Here is a 26,113-nt window from a genome sequence, read left to right as displayed (position 1 = left end):
ACACTAAAATATGCTTTTTATGTATCTTAGAATATTGAGCTTCTATGGTATAAAAATGTTCCTATCTATATCATGAAGATTTAATAGGTATCACTGGAAATTTATTCTACAAATTTGATAACTTATCTACTTTAGTGTGCTTGTATATACTTCTTTGGCAGAGACATATTACTATTAAAATATAATAGTTAGGGTAGAAAACCCAGGATATGTTATGACTGGCAAATTTACGCAAAATAGATGACAATTGAAATAAGTGTCTTACCATCACAAGTTTTCTGAAGAATTTTGGTGACTTCTAGTTTAATTGTTGAAATGATACAAAGCATGGATCTTAGGTCACAGGTGTTGTCCAGAGAAAAGCCTTATGTTATCGTAACTCTAGAAACAGCAACATATGTGCAGTTGATCAGTATACACAGAGTGCCTATTTGTCTGATTGGTGACTTCTAGATATCAGGTAGGCCAAGTTCTGCTGATAATCTTACTGCATTAGCTTATGTCTAGGAATCCTGAAGGAACATCTGGATTTTTTTTTTTGTGACGGGAAAAAATGTACAAGTGGAAAAAGAAGACAAGCAATTTGGGATTGACAGGAAGAAAAGACTTACAGCTCTCTTAGGCTCCCTATCATCTTGAGCTCAATCTCAAAGCACTGAAAAGCAGAAGGTTGAAAAATATATTTACGGTCTTAGCTATGAGTCATTTTTCCCAGGTGAGTGTCATTTTTTTTCAAGGTTTATTGTTCCAATAGTCATCCTCATGTAGTACTATTGGAAATCAAATGGAAGAGGAAAAATATATAGTGATTTATTTTTATTTTTAAATTAACTCTCATCCCAAGGAGCTGATTTTCTCTGATTCCAATTCTGTTATTCCAAAGTGATCTGAAAACACAGACCAACTTGGTTATTTAGCAGCAAAAATGCAAATATAAGTTCTTCCTGATCTCATTCTCCACCTCGTACTGTTTGTCTGATGAAAACATACTGTGTACCTCAGGAAAAAAATGGCAATTTCTTGAAATACTTTCGTAAACTTATCCTGTTTTGGAATAATTTTCATTCCAAATAAGAAATCATATACAAATTCAGTATTCTAGGTATAGTTAATTCCTAAAGTATTCTGTCCTGACTAGTTAATTGCAGTGTCTTTATACTTCAAGTTTGAATTTAGTTTGTTTTCTTTTTTTTTCTTTATCATATTTACTTGATTTTCTTGTGTTTTGTTTAGTTTTAATGGTGTTCTAGACTGAATTGACATTTCCAATAGAAATATATCATCTCCACAGTGCAGTGCTGCTTTCCATTTTTCTCACTTTAGTGGTATGTTGTTGTGGATCGCAGACCTATCTTATCAATCATGTTCTGGGGAAGAGGTCTGTGCTTTGACTCCTCCCTCATTCTGAAGAATGAATAAAACTCTTGTAGGAGTAAAGACTAGTTGTCCCATCACTCAGGAAAAAACCTCCTGTCATACAATTTAACACTTGCAGGCTCTCTAAAATGATGTATTTCTTTGCTTTCATAATACACTGTAAGCAGACTACAGCTGATACCTTAACTCCAGCTGAGCTGTACAGGTCTTTTCTCCAAATTTCCTTCCATAGTGCTGCAGGTGATGCCAAAATTGGCCAGAAAGGAGAAGAAACTTGCCATCAGACGGGAACAATAGAAACAAGGCCAAAATTTAATTTGCTAGGGAAGGAGGGATGTATGGGATATACTGGAGAATAAAAGATGTTTAGTTTTTTTTTCCAAGGTAGGGAAATGGTAGTCTTCCAATACTTTGGAGAAAGTGTTTGTATGCATTGGACTGTAGCCTTCCTGCAGTCAGCTTTCATGTTCCACTTTTTCTTTTAGGAGTAGGCTTATTCACCTATAGTAGACCTTATTGCCTTTATGGTCTGCCTGTCCAGGCTTCAATGTGAGATAAGAACCTTAAGTTTGTAAATTATTTGGGACAGGATGGTTTCTTCATGCATCTCATGAAGTACCTTGTGCTCTTTGGCAGTCTCAGTTAAAACTCAGATTATTCTGGTAACAGTTGGCAACTATGGTAAAATAAGAGGATGGAGGAAACAAGCATTTAAAGTTAAACACTGTTCAGGAATAGCAAATCAGAAAGGGTAGGAGTATCATAGGAAAACATTTCACAAGAAGTACGCTTAAAGATGTAAAAAGAGAAAAAAATAATCAGGAGTTGAAAATCAAGTTACATACATAGCTACCTAAAAAATCAGCACTTATTAAGAATTTTTTTTTTTTTTTCTGAACTTAAGTGGTGGAAAGAAAAAGGATTTGAGAAAAAAAAAAAGGAAAAGGAAGAAATCTTAATATACCTGTCTTGAGGCTAGGAAGATATTTCACTATTCCCATGACTCCAGTCCATTTAGGTGATATATATCACCTCATTTTTTTAATGAAAAATTTATGGACAATGAATAATGTATCTAAATCCAGAAAAGGACAATGACTTCTTCCTAAGACTGGCAGTATTTTGGAGATAATATATTGTTAAAATCTTCAACAAAAATATTTTTGAAGTATTTTTTCAATTGTAATATTTTAAATCACTGTGATGAAATTCAAAGTCACTGCCAGAAAGCAGGGGATGGGGACTGTCTCTGTAGTAATTTTTCTAGTAGCTAGCAGAAGAACCCTGTCCTATGCCCTGTCTTCCTGTACCAAAACTAGAAGTGGTATCCTTATCAGCTTTTACAAGACTCTCCCATACATTTTCTTCATCTGTCCATTATTAAATCTACAGCCTTGAAATTTTTTCGTGCCCTGCAATGTAATTAGAGATTGAAGTGTCAGATCCTAGCAGAACAACTAGTGTGCTAGATTTCTGGAAGATCTGCTTCATTATGAAGTTGTTTGGCCTCAGAGCCTATACTCTCCTCCTCCTCTGTCCTCCAAGTTATTGCAGCATGATGGGCCATACACATTCACAAGGTCTTATACATAAGATGCTTTCTTTATCATAAGAATGGCAATTATTTGGCTGTACTTATGTTCTCCTTCTTTTGTTCTTTGAGAAACAGTCTTTTGAAAGCTGTTAATAATGTCTGCTGAGCATGACTGTTTGCTGCTGGACAGAATGGAAGGTGTATTTCTACACTGACACGATTAGGAATAGGACTTACCTTGCAACTCTGCTTTGTATATATAGTAATATATAGTAATATAGTAATATAGTAATAAAGTAATATATAGTAATAAAACCATTAAAATATAGTAATATATAGTAATAAATATATTAGTATATAGTATACTAATAACTAGTAATAAATATATAGTATATATATATACTATATATATACTATATATATATAGTAATAAAACCATTAAAAATTTCAGTAGGCCAGTTTTCCTGTGTGTACTTCAGAAAATGCAAATTAGAAAGAAAACAAAGCATATATTATATGCAGTACTCACTACATTTTATTTCATTGCCTCATTTCTGTGAGTGAAGATTGCCTGTGATCCCATAAGAGAACTTTGAGAAAAAAAAGGAGGCAACATTTCATCTAAGAGCTGCTAAATGTGGTCAGCACAAAGGGGGCTGCTTCTGAAGTGATGAAGTAGATATATGTCTCTTATTATAGGATCATTAGTTGCTCTCTTTTGTCGGAGAAGTGTTATTTACTTGTTTGGTTTTTTGTTTGTTTGGCTTGTAAAGCCTTGGAGAGGGCAAGAACTAGGTTCAGTTTAGTTTGTAGTTTCCTCAGTAATTTAAAAGTGGACAGTTTCAAAAGCTAAATGAATCTCAGACCCTTCACCATTTCTGAAGTAAGACCCAAGAGAAGGACAGATGAAGAGTCTGAAAATAGTCTTCTGAACAGTGACTTCAGAGAAAGCTGTCTCATCTTTAGAAATCTGTGTATCTTCACTAGTTCTGTTGGCAAACCTCAAGGTCCATTTCATGGATCACATTTGTGTAACATTCTGATGTTCCCTGGCAACCCCAACCCATCAAAGCTGGGTTCCTTAACTAGTGACCGTACTCAGAAGTTTCATTTTGGCAGATAGTGGCAGGGAAAGAAAGAAAGGACTGCGATGAATTTTGCAGTTAATAGTCACTGCTACCTGCATGTTGAATGAAACACGGACTATTCCTATCAGTTGAGAATCATGACTGAGATGTAGCTCCTCTTCTTTCTCACTGTTGCCTTACATATTTTCCACCAATCTCTTCCCTGGATTTATTGCATGATTTATTATAAATATAATAAATATAGGAAAGCTCCTAGATGGATTCCTAAAAATTATGGCAGAGAGAGCAGAAAGGAAGACATAGAGAAAAGGGGCTGTCATGGATGAAGATACATATACTATATTCTAACAGAGAGCAAAATCATTCTATGATTCTAGGATTCTAAAATCCTTTACTAATACATATCATCACATATTTTATAGCTTCTGAATTTATGTATTTCTTTCTTCACCTGAGTGTGTACAAAAATATTTTTGTTATCTGTTAAAAAGTAAACATCGTTAAGGCATAAACTCTTGCCTCTATTTCAAAAATTGCATTGGTTTATCAAAATTGATTTCACATTTGCCCGGGTACTTGCACTTAAGTTAGTTTAAACCTTGTTTAAAGCAGTTATTTTTTTTTTTCTGGGAAATCACTTAATGCATCTAAGCCTGTTTAAGGGAGTTTTAAACCAGTTTGAATGGAGAGTGCACTACTTTTAACTAGATTAATTTAAGATTGACCTACTTACGCAAGTGCAGCTTTTTAAAACAGAGCAAGATTTAGAAGTAGCTCTTGGGGAAAACAGAGATTTCTTGGGAGCTTAGATTTCAAGCACATTAGATGTGATGCTTAATGTACCAATTACTGGCCATGACCATAGAACTGCGTCTTCCACTGGCAGAAAATATTTGACAAAAAGTAAGTTTAAGCTCTCCTTAGTTAAACACAGTAGATCAGTAATGGTAGTTTGATACTCTTATCTTTGTATGTGCAAGAGAAGTAGAAATCAAAGTAAAATGCGTGATTTTTTTACCTCTGTAGAAAATTTACCAAGGCAGCTACTGTACTATACTGAAATTCTGCAGAAACCAGCTCTTCCATCAAAGAATATAAAATAAATAATAGCAAGTGAAACTCCATTACACAAGTAATAAATGTTTCTAGTGTACAGTTACATTTAAATTAAAGAGAATATACCAAGAAGTTCTTACATTCATGTGGAATATTTGTAACTTGGATATACACAAAGCTGTGTTTTCAGGCAAACCCAAAACTTCAAGAATTCAATAATTTATTTTTTTTTGTTAACTCTCTGGCATTCAAAAAATTATTCAAGTTTTGTAGGCAATAAAAAAACCCACAAACCTGTCACTTTGTACCATGCTGTTTGTAGATTGCCTAGTAAAAGCTTATTGGACCTGATGCAAATACAGTATCTAGAGTGTAATGTACTTGGTCTCTGGTTAGTGCATAGATTCTGCTGTGGGCACTGTGTTGGCAGCCAAGAAAAATGTATAAAAATCCTGATCTCTGAACTGCATAGATCAACCCGTAGTAAATTTCTTTTGGCTGCCAGTGTGGTTGACACAGTGCAGGAGATATATGCTGCTGGAAATATGAACCAGTGGAGTTGTGAAAACTAAGTCTCCTAAGGGAGCTCTGTGTCTCAAACAGTGCTTATGTCATATGCTATGGTTAGATGTAAAGAAAGCCGAGCATTTCAGGTTAAAGGAAAGTCTCTCTTTATTACAATATTATCATTACTTTGATTTCATAAAGCATAGTGCTCTTACTTAAGCTGTTATCAATATCAGAGTTGATCTGTAACCAAGCAGTGCGAACTTGCAGTTGTCACAAACTTATTTTCCAGTTCTGTACTATGATAAATACATGAAAGATCAGTATCTTCTTTGAATTTGTATCGTATTATACTTGTGTATATACTTTTAAACACAGAATTCCAAACATGAGTTCAGACCAAAGGTTATCCTAGAAAATGTCCTATCTCCAGTAATGGCGATTAACAGGTACCTGGGGTAGGGCAAGCATATGGCAACAAAACCCTAGCATATTCCCTCTTAGCTTCCAGCAATCTGTAGCTCATTGAATTTCTAAGCTACAGGCCAGATTTTTGTGTTTAATAGTCTTTGAGGGATTTCTTTCCATGAATTGGTGTAATCTCTTTTTGAACTCATGTAAGCAATTGGTATCCGCAACATCCTGTGGCAATGTGTTCTATAGTTTAAGCAGATGTGAAAAACTACCTTTTTCTGAATTTTGAACCTGCTATTGATAAATTCACTTTAGGTAGACTGGTGCTTATATTGTGACGAAGTAATTTCCTAATTATTTTATCTATGCCATTCATAATTTTATGAACCTCTGTCATACCTTGTTTCCAGGATAAAGAGACCTAGCCTGCTGAGTTACAGCTTTGTTTATATGTAGTTGTAAGGTGAAGGAAGCACACCTTCTATTTTAAACTGAATCTGTTTAAGTGCAAAATGAGAGGATTAGCAATGTTATAAAAGATGGTAAATACCAACTATTACATTTATAACATTTCACAATGATGAAGGTGCCAGAATAGTATTTAAAATAACTTTGCAAGTTGCAGACAAATGGAATAACAATTGATTCTTTTTGTTTCACCATTCCCTCTGCAATCCAATTTAATTCAGGAGTCAACTAACACAGATAATACTTTCTATTGCTAAACCTCAAGGCTTCCAGTGTTTAAAAAGCAAACCAGCCTTTCCTTACCAGTAAGTGCATGATGTGCTGATAGAATTGAACAGGGTAATCTGTCCTCAAACTTCCCAAACCTTCCAGGGTTTAAATTTACTTGGTGTGCATGTGCCCACCTGTTCCATATCCAGTCACCCCAAGATCTTACATAAAGTAGTAACTCTGAAACATCTAGTGTCTGCTGCATAAAATGTGTCCTTGAAAGTATTACCATAGGATGCAAAGCTGCACTTCAGAATAGAAAGATCCCTTTCAGTTATTGAAGAGATGGAAAATGATTAAAAAATAAACCATAAAGGGCCCTGGTTGGCTTGTAAGGACTCAGTCATCAGGCATAGGGCTATATAGATAGGAGAAGAGGGTCTGTCTGCTAGATCCCATTTACTGGCTGGAAGCCAGATGATGAAAAATATTAACTGTTGGCAAGGTAACGACCTCATTTTTGTTGGTTTTGGGGAGTTTTTTTGCTTTCATGGAGCACCCTTTCAGCTTTGAGAAAAGCACTTCATTTGCATACCGTTAAAAGGGAAACCTGTTAAACACTGGCAATCAGTGAAAGCAGTCTTGTGGATGAATCCAGTCCCATGTTCTAGGTGTGTGTTTAGCTAGCTGCTTTTAATACATCCCAGGGGCTATCAGTGTGCAATATGATGCTCTCAGCATCCTTCTTGGCCTAAAATTGCCAAGTGTACTATTATGCAAACTGAAAGAGAGGCTGAGGAGAAAGTCAAGAAGATGGACTTTGTGGTATTCTTAATTAAATCAATGAAATGTAGACTGTTATGCACATCTTACATTGTATTTTTTTTCTGTCCATAGAAGCTGGGTGATATTTAAACTGTGGCTTAATTGCCAAACAGAGATGGTCAGGATGCAGGCTGTAAACCAAAAAAGGCACTAAGTTGCATATTGCTTCCATCACTGTGTAGGTAAACGTAGATCATTGCAGGCCTCTGTGGAGTAGGTAGGGAAGTTGCAAATTCAGTTATCCATTCAAACTGCAACTGGAGGTTGTTTCCCACATAGCAGGGCCAGTAGAACAAACTGCTTGCATTTGCCGTCTGCCTCAGTTTGCTGTCAGCCAGCCTATCTTAAACTGCTAATGAAAAGCGTTAAAATGAAGCTGGCTGACTTTGCGTGGAAATAAATGAGGAAAGTTCACATTGTCTGTTATATCAACTTCACTGCCAAGGAAACATCTAGCTGAAAGGCAGAATGGATCCTTGCAGACAATTTTGGCAACCGTTGCACCTACATTCACAGAAAAAGAACTGCCTTTTTTTTTTTTTTTCAAAGATGGCTTTGTCTCAAAAAACTGTTTATACAACAATGAAGATAAGTTTTCTTCCCAAACTGGATTCATTTGATCAGACACTCGTATTAGTATTTCTAAAGTACTGAGTTAATATGGGGAAATGTAGTTGAAAAATATTTGTTAAAATTATTAGTAAGTTGAAACTAACAGTGTTCGGAATGTCAGGTTTTTTTGTTTGGTTCTGTTTTTTTTTTTTGGTTTTTTTTTTTCCCTGCAGTATGCTAGAAAAGAGCATTGGGAAGGCTTTTTTGTTCAGGCAAACAGATGTATTTTGAATAACTGCATACATAAAATGTGGGCCAGCCCCTTCATGATTATTTTTATGACCCCACAACCCCTCACACATGGTTGCTGTGTGGGAATGACAAGGAAAAAAAAAGTAACACCTCATACACAACAAATAAATAAATCTAGCTCTTTTCTTAACCTTTCCTCCTCCTAGAAAGAAGCTTAGCAGATTTTAAGTTTGAGTCTTTCATCTGAGAAAGCTTCATATAATTCTACAAGACAGAAATTCATAGAGGGGGAAAAAATCAAAAGAATTTAACATAGTCCAGTGTTTGTTTTTCTTATCCCCTATGCTTCTTTTTATAAGTGTTCTCCATCGGCTTTCAAAAAGGCGATATTTCTTTAAAATGTATGATGTAAAAATTATACAAATAAAACCAAGGCTAAAAATTAAGAAACTACCTTGTGACCTATGAGGTTTCACACAACAGATTGAATTTCAGGTTCTTGAAGGATTGCTTGCTATGGAGAGCTTGTGAAAAGCCATACTCTCAAACATGTTGGATTAAAAAAAGAGAAAATCACCTTAATTCTTGAAAATAAATTGAAATCAGTTCACAATTAAAAAAAAAATACCTAAGGAATTAATGGCTTGATTTTTTTTTATTTTTCTTTTCATTCTCATCTGCTAGTAGAAATATTTAGGAAAGAGAAGCTATCTATGATCCTCAAATTGTACCTTTAAACTAAAGTGGCATTTCTGTCATTTAAAGCAGGCACCAGGCTTAGTACTCCCAACTCTCATGTGATCCAGAGATCTTTGAGTCTCTATTTGCTGCTAGGACCACTTCATGCAGACTTTTTCACCAAGAGAGCAGCTTTAGGAAATCTGCCTTTTCCCCAAGATATTCTATAGAATATTATTACTGTGCTGTCCTCTCGTTTCCCTTGCCTTTTCAGGAACAAACAGAATCTGAAAAATCATATTGCCAATTACTATGGTTGTCATGATTTCCTGAGAGAATAGGACAATATTTTACAGTATTTGTTTATCTATTAAGCAGAAATTTAACGGATTGTTGCAAAAGTAGAAGAATTTAAGGTAACCCTAAAATATATGATACTATATATGATTTTTGAAAGAGTAGAATATGACTAACTAATGAATGATTTTCTACAATATCTGTGTTCTCAAGCCTAGAGAATAATTTGTGCTTTATCTTGACAATTCTTCACTTCAAAATGCTCAGACCATATGTTCTTGAGGCCAAAATATTTTTAATCTATATTTAGACTCCTTCCTAAGTGGCTTGAGTTTCAAAAAGTGCTGAGCAACTAACGCCAATACCTGGAAACATTCACAGGTAAAACATCAGGTTGAGAAAATACATGAAAACAGACAGATCAAAAAGAACCAGCTAAATTAAAAGAACAATATTGATTTGTGACAAATGTTTTGTTGCAGTGGACAGGTTTAAGTCTCTAGTTCAAATCAATGATGAATGCATCCTGGTTTTGTACATGTATCATTTAAGTCCATATCCTGTACTTTTATAATTAATGTTTTGCACTGGCTTAAGTGAAAAGACCTAAGTTAGAAGCCAGAAGACTTGAGGGGTGGAATTAATCTGACCAAATGTTTATGTTTATATCTGAGTTAATCTCCTAGAGTCCCTTTAGAGTTAGAGGAGAAATATATTGCCTTCCTGGGTAAGATGTGCCACATCCTGAAAATGGTGTGTAAAATCAACTAGATGAATCATGTCCTGAAGTACCTGTTTCTCGTCATTGGCTATGAAAGGTGCAGGTATAGACATTTGTGTTACAGTTTGTACAGCTAGATTACTTCCACCAGTGATGTTGAATCATGTGCAATTTCAGATTAGAGGAGAACTGAAGTGATAAGTACTTCCAAACAACAGCACCCACTGGGGTCCAAAAAAATCTGTCTCGGCAGCAGAGATGCCTGCTTTGGGAACAGTTCAGTATTATACTCAGAAGAGGTAATTTCTGGTGTAGGCAATCCCCTGTCTCTCTTGATACAGCAGAACAAACACTCTTCTGTTGGTCTAAATACGGTAATTCACAAGCACCACATAAATTTTGAACACGTAGTTGGTAATATGGTAATGTGTAAACATACTTTTGGTTTGCCTTTTCTAAGAATTATGCATATCTCCTTTCTTATGATGCAGTTTAGGAATTCATACAACGTAAGTATGAGGAAGAGGGATCATCACTGAGTATTAAGGAAACTGAAGATGTGGTAGTGACATAGGATTAATGTTGCTAGCTGTACTCCTGCTAGCAGTGGTAGCAGAAGTGGTAAAAATAGTAGGGCCCGAGCTTCAGGAAGAGTTAGCAACTACAATATATACCAACAGTCAGTCCTTAGCTGGTTTGTGTTTTTAAGGATCACTTGTGTTACTGGCAGGGCTAGCCATGGTGGCTGTCAGAGGTGGAGAGATAATGGTCCTAGGCCTGCCTGAGTGTGGGATGTGGCAGAGTAGCTGTTGGAGAAGCGTGCCCCCAGTGACTCTGTGCTCAGCTCCCTGCTTTCCAGTGGGAAGGTCTGGTATGAGAGCCATCAGACGTGGGAGCTCTGGCATTGTCTTTTCTCCCTGTCTGTGCCAGTAGCTGTCCCTCAAGGCTGAGGTCCTGCTGAGCTCCCAACTCATAGAATGGAAAGTGCACCAGGATTCACCGCTGCCCTGGCTAACATTCCCAGTGTCCAAGATCTCCTGCACTTCAGCAGGGCCAGCTAACTCCTGCCTCCTCTTTAAGCATCCTCTTGCAAAAGCTTTCCTCTGCTAGGGCCCCAGGAGGACAACTTGCCTGCCTAACCATCTTGGCCTCTCCAGCACCCTTTGCCTTGCCCCTCTGCAGTCTTTCATCCTGAAGGCTGCCCCTCCACTGCGGGTGCTGAGGCTTCTCCATGCCGACAAGTGACAAGAGTCTCTACTGCTAAAATAGCAGTATTCTGAGTGCTAGAGAAGCTTACAGTTGTTCCTCTAGCTAGAGTGAAATAAACAGCTGTATTAATATACTCACTAGTCGTAGCAGATTTATTCAGTAGATCATAGCATTTCATAGGAGTAAATTTTATCAAAGTAAAACCAAAGTAGCAGATTTGTCTTTCTGTCACTTTCTCTATATATATGATCCCCAGTTTGAAGTTGCCTCAGTTTAGAATACGATACACACTTGGATCAGGTCTCTCTTTGAAGTCTGCAGACTTCTTAAAAAACATATCTGCTTTTCAGATCAGAGAACTTCTAATGATTTTTTTTTCATCTCCTAATCGCTTTGCCAATTAGGAGTCAAAATTCCTACCTCTTTTATCACCAGTCCAAGAAAAAAAAAAGTAGACAATTCTATCTTGGCATTTTTCTCTTAATAGGAATTAAACAAGCAAAATAACAGGGAAGGAAGAACTGTGCATATAAAGTTTCTAAATATGTATACAACACTATGTCACTTTATCTTTAAAAAATCTACAAGTCATATGTATGTGTTAAGTCCATACAATGATAAGGTAAGAATAATAATCTGCTTTGGATGGTGTCGTAGTTCAGCCCCGATCAGGACCAGACTACGCAGTCTCTCTCTCACTCCCCCCACCCTCCGAGAGAACAGGGAGAGAAAATATAAGGAAAAACCGCTCGAGGTTTGAGATAAGGACAGGGAGAAATCCTTATAGTTACCGTCACGGGCAAAACAGACTCGACTTGGGGAAAACTATTCATTCATTTCCAAAATTAGCAGGATAATGAGACAGAGAACAAGATAACCTCCATCCACCCCTCCCTCTTCCCAAGCTTAACGTTATCTCTACTACCTTCCCCTCCCGAGTGGCACAGGGGGGAAGAGGGAATGGGGGTTGCGGTCAGTTCATTGCACGTTGTTTCACGCCGCTGCTTCATGGTCGGGGGAAGAACTCCTCACATTCCTCCCCTGCTCCAGCGTGGGATCCCACCCCTACGCCACAGTCCTTCATGGAACTGCTCCGGCATGGGTCATCTCTTCCACGGAGTACAGTCTCTCCAGAAAGGCTGTCCCAGCAGGCCCTCCACGGGCCACAGCCGCCTTCAGGCATCCACCTCCTCCGGTACGGGGTCCTTCATGGGCTCCAAGTGGATCTCTGCTCCTCTGCGGACCTCCATGGGCTGCAGGGGACAACCTGCTCCACCGTGGTCGTCACCACAGGCTGCAGGGGAATCTTGGCCAGGAGCAGCATTACTCCTCCCCCTCCTTCTGAACTGACCTTGGCGTCTGCAGCCATTCCTCACAAGAGGCTGGTAGATGTCTCTCAGGATCTTTTTTACATCTTATTCACTTCTCATCTCCTCTCCACTTCTTGCAGCTGGGCCAGACCGAGTCGGGCCCAGTCAGCCACCTGGCAAGAGGCCAGAGGGTGAGGCCTGCAAGGCCCATGAGGCCTGCGCCTCCCCCTCTGCACCTCTGCCCCCGCTCAGCTTCTTCACATCTTCTCTTTTCTTTTTTTCTGTTTTCCCCTTCTTAGATACGTTATCGCAGAGGCGTTACCATGGAACACTCTGCTACCAATTGGCTTGGCCTTGGCCAGCAGCAGGTCCACCCTAGGCCTGGTCGAGTCCACTGAACAAAGGGGAGCGACTTCTAGCAGTTTCCTACAGAAGCTACCACCTTCGGCCCCCCCTCACTAAACAAAACCACGACAGATGGCTTTAATGTGAGTTAAGTTAGAGTATAATATAATTACTCTCAGTAGTTTAACTGACACAGGGTAAAAATTTATTTCTGTAGAGAGCCAATACATGATTTACACATAAATTAAATTCTATGTAATTTTGTTGGGATTTCAGTGATCTGTAAGTCCCATCCTGATTTCTGCCCCATGGCAAGTTGCATCTATTGTGAATAGTGGCAATGTGACTCTAACTTTCATCCTAATAATTAGGGGAAATGAAGGAAAAACAAATAATGGTACTTTCAAAACAAAAGCAGTCACAGTGTTAATATGCCAGCATTTTAGTTGAGTGGCTTAAAAACAAAACTTACATTCGTTTTTGTCAAAGGCAAGGATTTGATTCTAATATGGATGCATGCACAATTAAGATCCTTTTACTTTTATTCACACCCAGCCTGGCACTTACACAGAAGTGGTAGAAAGATGTGTTCCCTTCACATGAATGACCCTCAAGGACAGGACCCTGGAGAACAGCTGATTATTGTGTGATACATGCTCTTTTCATGCAGATATCCAAGTCTTCATTCCCAGCATGTGTTCGTTCTTACGGTCTTCAGAAAGGAGTTTTAAATATTTCTCCAGCTTATTGTTCCCACAGCAACAAATGAAAACAGCAATAAAGGATGTTACAGTATTTGCAGCATTTGCAATTGAATAAGAAGTAATGGAAAAAAAAACCCATAAATGTTATTTGACAACCTAGTGATTTGCAATGTTATGAGAATGACCACAGTATTTTCAAACATTTTTACTGGTGTGAACTTGCTGAGAGAAAATAATTTATTAAGATCTTTTCTAGCAAAATGGAAAATTCAAGTATAATTTTAATTTTATTTATTTAAAACAATTATTATCTAAAGATGACCACAAAAATACCCAAAATAAAACTTTTCAGTCTGTTAACCAGTATGACTTTATTACTAATAGAATGCAAATGCCGTTTGAGAAGAGTGTACGAATCCAGTAGTGGACCTGAGCAATAAGGAAATTAATCCCAGGACCTAAAGAGAAGTTAATCCCAGGAGCTAGAGATTAAGCATAAGTGTAGGTTTTTTTCTTAGTTTGTTAGGTTTGCTGTCACAGCAGGATTTTCTCAGAGCATGAAATAAAGGCATAAGCATTATATTTACAGAAGGAAAAGAAGTAAGAATCTTAGTCTAAAGTTCACAGCATTTCAGACAGTTGGGATTAGCAGCATTGGTTTGGTAAATCAATGATAGAACTATGAAAATGTAAACTCTAAATATATCAGATACAAGTTTATGGGTATCATGTGTGTAATATTTTCTGAGGAACTGTAAACTTGACTTTGAGGTACTGTATTGTTGATAATAGGGCTGTAAGAGAAGTCTTTCTTGTACAGATCTACATTTTCGATTCATATAAATTTAATCTGAAATAATTTATCTGCATGACACGAAAATTAAGTAGAATTATCTTTGGAAGAAATAGTGTCTATCCATGTATAAAACATTTTTGTAGTTCTGCATTTTGTTTGTATTTTGAAATTCAGTTTCTAGATTTTGTTGTTTTTTCTCTGAAAGGGAAAGTTTTCAAAATTGATGTCACATGGCATTTAAATGGTAGAGAACTCTTGAACTCACAATGTGTTGTAACAGTTACTGTTATGTGCCAAGGAGAAGAACTAAGTGTCAGTCGTTTAGTGCTGCATCAAGAAGATGGTCAAGTGATGAACCTAAGGATTGCTAAGCCACTATGGTACTGCTTTTATAAACTAAGCTCACATACCTTTTAAAATAGGAGTTAATATCTTCAGAACTAGGGTTTCTTAATAGCTTGTTGTGGACATATTAACTTTGTTTATCTGTAGACATGAAAAACAGTGTATATATTAGCTACAGGGAAAGGGTTCCCTATATACCATGCTCCACAGTGCTAGCTGTTGAATATTTGATATATTAATACATATTTATATTCGGGAGTTTGAGCAGTGATTGTAAAGTTGGGCAGATTTAGTACCTAAAATAGTTTATAGCCTCAGAGAAAAGGGTTAGTATAAAAATAATGATTTTGTCTTAGTTCTTTACACACGGTATCTTTTTTTTTTCCCTTGTGAAATAAAAGCTGAGATAAAATAAGAAAAACAATCACAATCTTTTTGAGCTTATATCTATTCTATTCCAAATCTCCATGTTAATAGGGAACACAAGGACAGAGATACACAAGTTTTGGAATTGTGAAAAGTATTTTGCAGTATTTCTCTTCTGCCCTGTAGATAAATATAGTGAGATGTAACTGAGACTATCACAATAGATATTCATGAATGTATATCCTTCAGTGGCAACTTTTAGTTTAAAAGTCATCATAGTCATACATAGTTTATCTCTGTCACTCATGACTTGTTAAAGTTTTGCAATGATGCTTAATTTTGCCAAGTGGGTTGAAATATATGTTTCTACTTCAGTAATGTATACTGAAAGATAGAATCATTTGGGACTGTCTCCTTCAATGGTAGGGATTGAAAATATTTTTAAAATTATGTTCAATGTCAGTACGATAAAAAAGCTAGCCTCAGCTCATATTAATGTTCACTTGCCTTTACGCTCCTTCATCTGACCACTGGCCAAAGAACTGAAATTGGCCTACTATCAAGCTTGCAGTCACAAGTACACTTCTGTGCAGCCTGGAAATAAAGAAAGAACACTCACGGTCATCCTTCTGCACTCTCAGTAACTAGTTACAGTAATATGGGGATGCTCAAGGCAAGACTGCTCCCGAAAGCAAAAAGGGACTGAGTAATTGTTGCCGAATTGGAGAAATCTAATTATAAGTGAAGGAAAAAGGATGGAAACTAAGATAGTAGTAAGTCCTACCTGCATTGGTCTCACACAACACATCTTGAACTGGTTTAAACCTCAGTTTCAACTGCACTACATTATTTGGGTCAGTTTAAATTCAGGATGCCCCGGAGACAATCATGACTCTTGATGGAAATTGTTATGAATAACGGAGCTATTTGACTATAAGTAGAAAATACGTTCCGTGTTAAATCAGTCACCTCAGTCAAGAATATTATTCTCCCAGCTCTTTCCTGTGACCTTCTCCCTTCCCCCCCTTATCAATTTGCTCCAAGGACTACTCTGTCTTTACTGCATTTGATAGCTCCCCTGATGGCTGCAAGTTGCATTGCAGGAGGTTGAAGTAGTTTTCATCGTCCTTTTACCTTTTTCCCTTTTTGCATATCCTGGAAGATATGCCAGTAGATGACAGTGTGTTTTATTTGTTTCCCTTTTACTATGTAATTCACATTCATTCAAAGTCAACATGAAACAAAATATGGAAACTTCTGGAGATCTTTATGAGGACTGATAACTAAAGGATGTATTGATACTTCATGCACTACATAACTTGTACAAATAGAGAGAACTAGTAGACTTCCAAGACTATTTTGTGGTTTCTTGAAATTTTAGAACTTGTAACAAGTTCACTTCCCAGACTTCCTACCATTGCCATTGGGTGATGATTAGTGGGATGAAATTTAATGTTGGATGCTCTCTTACCTCACGTACTGTGTGCGGTTCTGGGCCCCACAATTTAAGATGGCTCTGAAGGTCCTTGAATGCATCCAGAGGAGGGCAACAAAGCTGGTGAAAGGGCTGGAAGGCATGTCCTGTGAGGAATGGCTAAGGACTTTGGGCTTGCCTGGTCTGGAGAAAAGGAGGCTGAGGAGTGACCTCATTGCTCTCTATAGCTTCTTGAGGAGGGGAAGTGGAGAGGGAGGTGCTGACCTCTTCTCCCTGATGTCCAGTGATAGGATGCATGGGAATGATTCAAAGCTGTGTCAAGGGAGGTTCAGACTGGACGTTAGGAAGCATTTCTTTACCAAGAGGGTGGTCAAAAACTGGAAAAGGCTTCCTGGAGAGTGTGCTTGATGCCCCAAGCCTGTCAGTGTTGCAGAAGCATTTGGACAATGCCCTTAACAACATACTTTAACTTTTGGTCAGCCCTGAAGTGGTCAGGCAGTTGGTCTAGGTGATCATTTTAGGTCCTTTCCAACTAAGTCTATTCTATTCTACCTCGAACAGTAGAGGTTGAATACCACATGTAAAACACTCTTTGGTCTGGTGACACTGACTAGCCTTAAAATAGTGGTGGAATCAAATACTATTAGTCTACAAGTATTTGAAAATGGTTCTGTAAATACTGTGGCCAACTTATTAGACAATTATTAATATAGGACCTTGGCTGGTTAATAGTCTTAATTATGATATAGTAAGCACAAGTCTAGGAGGCAAATTTGCCTTTCACAAGGTCTGAAAATCAAAAGAAAGTTGCATTTTAAATATATGAGTTAATGCCAGACAAATAAATATTTCATTCTAATAAACCTGGGTTAGAACTCTAGCTTTCATAAAACACACAGAAAAGAATTGAAAAATAATGTGAGACATGTCACAGTGCAATAGTTATAGCATAGTGACATCTTCTTCCTTCATATCTTTCCATCTTAAGCATGTAATTTTTAAAAATTATATCAATTATTCCATTATGACTGCAGAATTAAAATCTTTATAGAGTTTCTCCTGTGCATCACTTCTGATGCTGAGGTTAGCTACAGAAGTTGTGGATTATTCATATGAGATAATGTCAAGATCATCCTTGACTGTATATAGAAGGGCAGATTCAGATATCAAAAGTATTCATCCCTGGGACAGCGAAGCTTATGAAACCTGTTGCAACAGCACATTGAGAATCTGCTTTACGGTAAAAAGAACTGCATTGCAAAAAAAAAAAAATACTGTCATGAAAATATTTCATCTGCAAACCACGTAATTATAAATTATAGGATAAACTCTTCTCATTTCTGAAAGCACATTATGTCACATTGATCTTTGAAAAACATGATTTTTCTGCACAGTTACACTGAATAGAAGAGCAAGAGCATTTGGTTTTCATATTTCCAGATTAAGAGTCAGAAAGATATGAAAAGGCTCTGTCAACTACGTACATAGTTTTAGTTGTAATTGTTTCTACACTTTCAGTCAAACATTTGTTTTACAAACATCAGCAGGGCTCTATATATCATGAAAATATCTACTACTAAGTGTTATGCCTTTCATATTTGCTTGGTAGAAAGTTTATTTTTGTGTCAACAAGAGGAAATACTTGAAAAATTGGAATGCTCAAAGTTCTGTAACTATATATATGTATTTTTTTTCTAACTTAAACTTTTTAAATATTATTACTATTAATATTATAATAGCACCTAGAATTCCAGATCAAGTGTCAGCAGTGGAAAATAACTATCTGCCTCCAAAGAATTAACAGAATATAGGATAAGAGTTAATGCTGGGCATTTTCTTGTTCTCATATGCAACTGTCTGTTAGGCCACACTATAGGCCTTTTGTTATTTGTACTGCTCTTTCACCAAGAAACTACCTACTGTAGGTAGCACCTGTTTCACTTGAGTCCAGCCATCTAAATGTTAGATTTTCAACATAAGCTGATGATCTAGAACACTTCTCTTGTCAGTAGGATAGGAACACACTTCTGGAGGATGATTCTTCCCATCTCCAGGTGGTGAAAATAGCAATATCCTGGATGTGACCCTCTCCAAGTGACCAGAATCTCCCTCCTGATGTAAAATATTTATCCAAAGTCTCATTATATGACAGGTTGACTACAGACAGAATCTGTACAAAGGACTCATAGAAAGATGCTGAACTAAGTTAATAGAACCAGACAAAATTAGTACCATAGAGGTCCAGCTCTGAAATCTTTATAGAAATAATTCCATTGATTTTGATTTGTGTTTGCTTCACAGTGCTGTATTCTACTACCAGATCTTCTAGTTATGTCCAATACCCTGTAACAAAAAATGAAAAGGTGATTTTTAGAAGGGAATAACAAGAAAAAGTTAGGTCCATCTGTAACAGGAGTATGTTATTTTATTTTTTAGACCTACAAAAAAAATCAAAAAGTTCTAACGCTTAAGTAAGAAACTACACTTATAAGGAAATTACACAATGAAATAAATAAGGGCATCTTATTTTGAGAAGGATGGTGTAACACCCATATTTTCCTCATTAAGATTTCAGTTATGGTGGTTCAGAAATGGACAACATCTACAAATAATCAGCAAGGCTCTATTTACAAGTGCTTGGATGACTAAGTTCCCTGTGGAGTTTGTCCTAAATAGGTAGTTCTCAGTTTGTGAAGTTTACTACACACAGCAAGGATATTTTCCTTTTCAAACTATGTGTTAATGCAAGCAGTTTTAGTCAGCTTTACTGCAGTATCAACTTCAGGTTAGAAATTGCACACAAGCCTAGACATGTGGTGTGACACTTGAATCGTACACTAACCATGTGCATCAGTTAAAAAAGGTTCTGCTTATGCTGTCTGTAAGATCATCATCTATTATATGTAACAATAATGGTTTCCTTGTTTAAAAAAAAAAAGAGAAAACTGCCTTTGCTACCACATTATCCTTATGATTCATTATTAAGCATTACACATTATCCTTATGATTCATTATTAAGCATTACCTTGTAAAATTCAAATTCAGTGAAAATGTCTTTCAAGTGCAGAGTCCTCCACTTGTGTTATTTCTATAACTATGCTTATGTTTTCAAAGGTCTTTTTTTCCCTTTCCTCTCTTCCTAGGAAATGATCTGTTTCTAGTTGCAGTGCATGAACTGGGACATGCTCTGGGCTTGGAGCACTCCAATGATCCCACTGCAATCATGGCTCCATTTTACCAGTATATGGAAACTGACAACTTCAAACTACCTAATGATGATTTACAGGGCATCCAGAAGATATATGGTATGTCATTCTTTAAGTAATCAGCATAATTTTTTTCACTGTAGAATACATTTGAGGTCCTCCTGTCCACACCACCTCTCCAAAAGAGTTTTTTAGTGTAGACTCTGCCAGTTATTATGCCTTTGGCCCTGATGAGTAAGCCAAATATTTTGATTAAACTCTTTTACCTTGTTTCTCAGTGTTCACAACTTGCATTCAAATTTGCACTCAGCTGGAATAGTAATTTTAAATGTTTTAAAAAGCATGAAGAAAATATCTGCAAAAGGGTCCCAAAGTGTGAAGATATTAACAAATGCAGGCCTTTAACCATAGTGAGCTTATGTCCACAGTGGTCCAAGCTCGTGTAACTGGATAAATTGATTGCTTCTCAGTTTATCATCAGTTACAATACTAAACAGGTCCTTGAGTGTACAAATTTGTGGTCCTGGAAAAACCCTTGATTGTGATAAAGATAGCAAATTTATCTTAAAAGTATGTTAATACCATCCCAAGATTTTGAGCTACCTAAGGAGATAAAGGCCCACTTCTTTAAAATATGGTTTTTTAGGTTTTTTTTGTGGCCTGATATGAAAGAAATATGTGATGTAAATAAATTCTTCATGTATTGGATTGAATTTGACAAGGCAAGGTAATTGAAAATTATTTTTAAAAAAGCCAAAACAATAACATTATTCTGATTATGGGTTGAATGTAACTCTAACTCCCATATGATTATTCCTTACATTTCCAAAGACATGGTTTTGTTCTTGGTTTTAAAGACTTTGGTTCTGTTGGTATCTGTTAAATAGTCTGTTTTTTTTTTTCTTTAAAAATATAATTTATTTTTCTCTCCTACAGTGAAAAATCTGTGGTATCTCTATGTTAGTGCTATGTATCCAGTACATATCATTTGGAATTTCTTTGTTTAATATTCCACAATTAATTCTGTATTGGATTCAGTTTTGTACTCAGAATTAACTTCAGTTTCAAGGTTTAACTGTCAGATTGATACTGAATATTATCAGGGCCATTCCTTGTTTATCTTTACCAATAGAAAGGACAACTGTGATTATGTAGAACTACTGTATTGCTAACCAGAACTCTGCAGTCTCCATGGTGTTTTATGTTAATAAGCTTTTTAAAATATTGTTTTGACAAGCGCTAACATTTATTTTCATAAAGCAGAAATATCAAGTTCAAAATGATTGGTTGATCGTGTTTTGTTTGATTGTTTTTTTTCCTTTGTGATTAGCTGGGAGGAAGGTTGTTTCTCATGACCTGATAAGTTGGTAGTCTAGACTTAAGGACTAGACAAGAATACTTTTCTGAAAACTAGCTGCTAAGCTCCTACAGCTGTGGGTTATGCATTAGGAGAAAGCCTGGGAAGTAATATCTGACATCACCATCAAATGACATGAAAACCGTGCTTTAGGGTTAAAAACTTTCCAACATGAGCTGCTGCAAACTGATTCCTTTGCTCCCTTTAAAATCAAGAGGTGATCTGGAATCATATGCCTCAATAAAAATGTCACACCTATTAAAATAATTACTTTAGTCTGCAGTATTTCTTGAAACATCATTATTAACTGTAAATTATAAATGTCACAGGCCTTAAAGTTGTAAATGAAATGAATGTCTTATTACATTGTATGACAACCATTTGGTGAGTTTAATATTTCCTTACATAGTCCATGTTGTTCTTTAAAAAGTATATATATATTTTCTTAAAAAGTATCAGAAATCAAAATGTAATTTGTGCAGTTTTAGAGTTGTCTTGCTATTCTAAAGTCTTTCTGAAGCTGGTCATGCAAATAAATATTTATTTTTAATGAGAAAATTGATTGTGTATTTAAATAACTTGGAGAGAGGCCTAAATAGAATGAGGAAAATGTTCACCTTGTTTCCAGAAATCTTACTGATCCAACTGGAACTTTTTATCTTTTTGTACATAGAAGATATAAGTAAACACAGTAATATGTGTAAAAAGGGAAAGTCATTTTCAGTATACCCATTGCAAGTCAGTCAGTATGTAATTAGGGTAATGAACAGCATCTCTATAGGATAGCCTTTTGACTTTCAGACAGAGAAATTATGAGTGGGACAGTTAATTCACCTGTCATCAAACTGTGTATATTATGACAAAAAAATGTATTTGAAAGAATAAAAATGTTTTAAAACCTCTGTACAGAATTTTGTTTTTTCACTTCAGTTCTTTTTAATCCATTTATTCTCAGAACAATTATTTTAGTTATCCGGTATCCAGCTTTGTAAGACTTACTGGAAAATAAAGATTAAAATAAAAAGTAATTAATTTCAGAATATTGAAAACATGTGAATTATGTTGTTTGTTTATATGGATGCCTAGGATTTGAAGTCCAGTTTCAAGAGCTCCTGTACATAGCAAGGGACACTGGGGAAAGCTGGGAATGTCCTGTCACTAATGCACATGGACATTACTTGGCCTACAAATTGGGTCAGTAGGAAATGTCAGGTATGCCACACATATGCATATGTGAATTGGTGGGTGGAAATTACAAGTATGGGTTGCAAACCCATTGACTGCTGATGATCTTATTAGGAAGGGTTTTTTTTTGTTTTCCTTTATTTTGTACAACAGACAATAATTCTGTTTTAATAGTTCTTACTCAGTTAGTAAAATATGTGCTATGAATTACTTCTCATCTGAAATGATGGTGGATTATTGCATTCTTTGCAGGTTTTATTGGAACGCTGTTCCAATAAGGAAGGAAGATTCTGGATAGTGAAAAGTAATTATTTTTTTCATTCATGCCTTGGTTTTATGGTAGCCATTCATTATACTCTTTAACAACGTGGGAAAGGTGCATTAGGTCACTTTTTCCATTCCCTTTCTACTGTAGGATTTGCACTGTTTTAGCAGGTTTTTGTTGTGTATTTCCTCTTTGAGTGCCACTGGTGGGCATGTAAATTACATCCTGCTGCTATTTTTAAAGGTCCACCTGACAGGATCCCACCACCAACAAGACCTCTGCCAACAGTGCCCCCTCATCGTTCAGTCCCTCCAGCAGACCCGCGGAAGAATGACAGACAACCTAAACCACCCCGGCAACCCAATGGTGACAAACCTTCCTATCCCGGAGCCAAGCCTAACATCTGTGATGGGAACTTCAACACTCTGGCTATTCTTCGCCGGGAAATGTTTGTTTTCAAGGTAGGAGGCTGTGAATTTTTCAATATTACATCAAATGTCTACATTTATACTTTTTTTTTTTTAAAGCAAACTCTCATTCATCATGACTCCACTTTCCCAGCCTGCTCACAGTTAGAAAGTTCAAGAAAGAAATTGAAAAATAAACACACACATGGGTTAAATGTCTAGCAGAGGACTGCTGTAATATTCTATTTTGGGAAAATACCCATGTCAGCAGAAACTGTAATGCCTCAAAATGAAAGGATAAATAAATGCTGCATGTTGTGGAGAGATAAAAAGTGTAAATCAACCCATGAATAATAGGAGTTATTTTGTTGGGAATACAGCCACATCCAGACATACAGTAGATATTGTGTCTTCAACACTTTTTTTTTTCCTCATGGAAGATAATTTTAACTTTAACATTAGATCTGTCACTTACAAAGGAATTTGTCATTGTGTTGTGTTTGCATTGAAACTACAATATCTCAGTAAAGGTCTTTGCTGCAAAAAAATCTTATTGCAAATGTGTCATTGTTTATTTCCATTCATCTTCTTGCTCTGAGCTGATAAATGTGTTGTATGCAACAAATTGAAGTAAACAAACTGAACTGAAAGGCAATCTTTTGATAGAAGGACTTTACTGAGACTCATGGATATCAAAGCTATCTTAAGGACGATGATCTGCAGTATGGCTTTTAGAAGGCACTGAATGTTGAAGAATCATTATTATTCAGTCTCTTAAATCTTAAACACATTTGCTGACAGATAGTGCTGTACAAATGTTCCAGAAACAAGAAACAGGCTAATCTATTATTTTGAACTACTGATGTGTCAAATTTATTTAAGCAATAGGAAGTATGGGATCTTTGTTTTGTATATGATTCATTTTAACTTAAACATTACAGGCAGAGAAGAAGGGCCTTTCACATGAATAGATAACACTTTTCCCTTCAGCAATAGTGTAAGTACAAGGGAAGTGCAATGAATTTATCCCAAAACATGAAGTTCCCAGTTCAATGGCTTGTGTTTTTCTTTCTGATAGTACCTGTTTCTCCCTTATGTTTTTAATACGTAACTCCAGATAAATCTTATTAGCAATTCTACCCAGGCTTTCACTTTCTTTTGCATTCCTGAAAAAGTATGTACAAATAGCTTTACGCGAGTTAGTACAAAACTATTGAGCTACCTTCACAATCCAATGGGCAGGAAATGTTTTTCCTATAAACAGCTAAAGATTTTGTCAGCCTTGAGGCTGTCAGCCCTTTCCATTTGAATAGATGATATATTTTCCAACACTGGGAGGTACTGAACCATCAGTCTTTTTATGACTAAAATTCAAAGGTTAGGGAAGAATCAAATTTTCTAACTTGACATTAAACAGAATATTAAAATACCTACTTCAATCTCATGTCATCCACCTCAAGAGCAATAGAACATATTCTCATTTGTTTTAGCTGTAAATCAGTAAATAGTCAAATGCTATCCCACTAACACAAAATTTCCTGTCTAGCCAAGACTGTGTTCCTGGATAAATAGATTCACTGCCATTATTTATCACTCTTACTTATTCTGGTTGAAAACACAAATTAAGTTTTCTCCAAAAGTGTTTACAGCTTACTGCCTTAACGCTACATATTTACTTTACAGTTTGTGTGCTTACTAGTGTGCAAACTGCATTTATGTTCCAAAATTAAAATTCCATTCATGATCCACACCCTAATTGGGAAACACGGTAAAACTTTATCAGAGAAAAATTACCAGTAACAGAGCATTTACAAATCTCATGTTTAGAGTCTGACTCTCCAAAATGTAGTTGCTGCAATCATAAAAGCAACATGTTGGGAAGGGGAAAAAAAGGATTACCTTTATCCACATTATGTTTTTTTTAAGAGTCACAGAATTCCCCTTTTCTCCTCAGGGTACCTGGGAGCATGGCAAGGCATGCCTTTGGTTAGTACATTAACCAACAGAGTTTATTTAAGTACACAAATCTTGACTTTGTAGTCTGAGTGTCTTTGAATGCTTCGGTTGTTAGGCCTTAACTTTCTGGTTTGTACATTAATTTGCTAGTGAAGATTTTTGTCTACTAAAGGATTTTCATTATCTGTTTGAGATTTTTTGGGGGTGTCGGTACATGAGAAAGTGTATGAAAGGGGAGAAGGAATTAGAAAATTCAGGGTTTATTAGTAATTTTCAACTTACTTTGCAGAATCTCAGGGGAGCGGGTCGTAACGAAAGGCTCCACATGTCAGACTGTAGAGGAGCAGGGCAGGAATTCATTTTCAGAAGATATAAAAGGGAATAGGGATTGAATACAGGGAAAGCATCTAGCAATGGAGGAAGTAAAGCTGGAGGTTCTGTGTTCTGACACAACAAAAAAAAAAAGAAACCTCTTTGCCCTTGCCTCATAATGCTAGTACAGGGATAGACTGGGAAAGCATGAGTGATGGGCTGAGAGCCAGCTACAGAGAGGTGGAGAAGAAGAGGAGACTGATGGCAGTACTGTACCAGGTGGAAACAATTAAAGAAAAATTATGACCTTCATTGGAAGAATTATTGCTGGATAGATCCCAAATGAGCTAAATTAATAAAGTTGGAGGCAAATCAAATTATATCCTTTTCTTTCTTTGTCTTTATCCACAGATCGGTAATGATTGTGTAGTGGCAGATTTTACTGCCTTCTGAATGGCGTGTATGCCATGTACCAATTTCAAATTGAAAATAACCACTTTTTAATCTCATGGGCAAGTCTCAAGCTCAGGAGCTCAATTTGTTTAAATAATTCTTGAAATTGCTTGAGAACTTAGCCATAGAGCTGAAGAATGTGAGTGCTTTTGTATAATTAAATTCTAATTTAAACATTAAAATGAAGCACAAAAGATAACAGTCTGAGATATACTATGGATTTTCATGGTAGATGACAAACAATGTTAATTTCAAGAAGATCGTTTTCTCTTGGCTGTTGAGCTATTAGATATACTTAAGAGTATAAATAAATAAATCAGAATATTGGAAAAAAATTCTATGTTCAGTCAAATTGATTAGCTTTGTCTATGGTTTTAAGACTATCTAGCATTCTCAAATGGGTATATCCAGAGTAAAACTGACTAACGGTGTACTTAAAGGGAAAATGGAATTTACACTTATCTGTCTCTTTTTATTGTTTTG

General features: G+C 36.3%; 1 protein-coding gene across 1 annotated transcript in view; it reads left to right on the top strand.

Moving 5' to 3' along the window:
* The window catches only part of MMP16 (matrix metallopeptidase 16), a 185,592-nt gene that overhangs the window by 117,609 nt on the left and 41,870 nt on the right, over positions 1-26,113 (top strand). The window contains exons 5-6 of the mRNA XM_086740992.1: positions 19,633-19,794; positions 22,746-22,963. Coding sequence (XP_086597118.1) covers positions 19,633-19,794; positions 22,746-22,963 — 380 coding nt within the window. The remainder of the gene's footprint in view (positions 1-19,632; positions 19,795-22,745; positions 22,964-26,113) is intronic.

This window comes from Chlamydotis macqueenii, chromosome 2 (genome assembly GCF_036417535.1).
Source record: "Chlamydotis macqueenii isolate bChlMac1 chromosome 2, bChlMac1.mat, whole genome shotgun sequence".
NCBI lineage: Eukaryota > Metazoa > Chordata > Aves > Otidiformes > Otididae > Chlamydotis > Chlamydotis macqueenii.
Note: the sequence above shows the minus strand (reverse complement) of the source record. Positions and strands in the feature narration are given on the sequence as shown.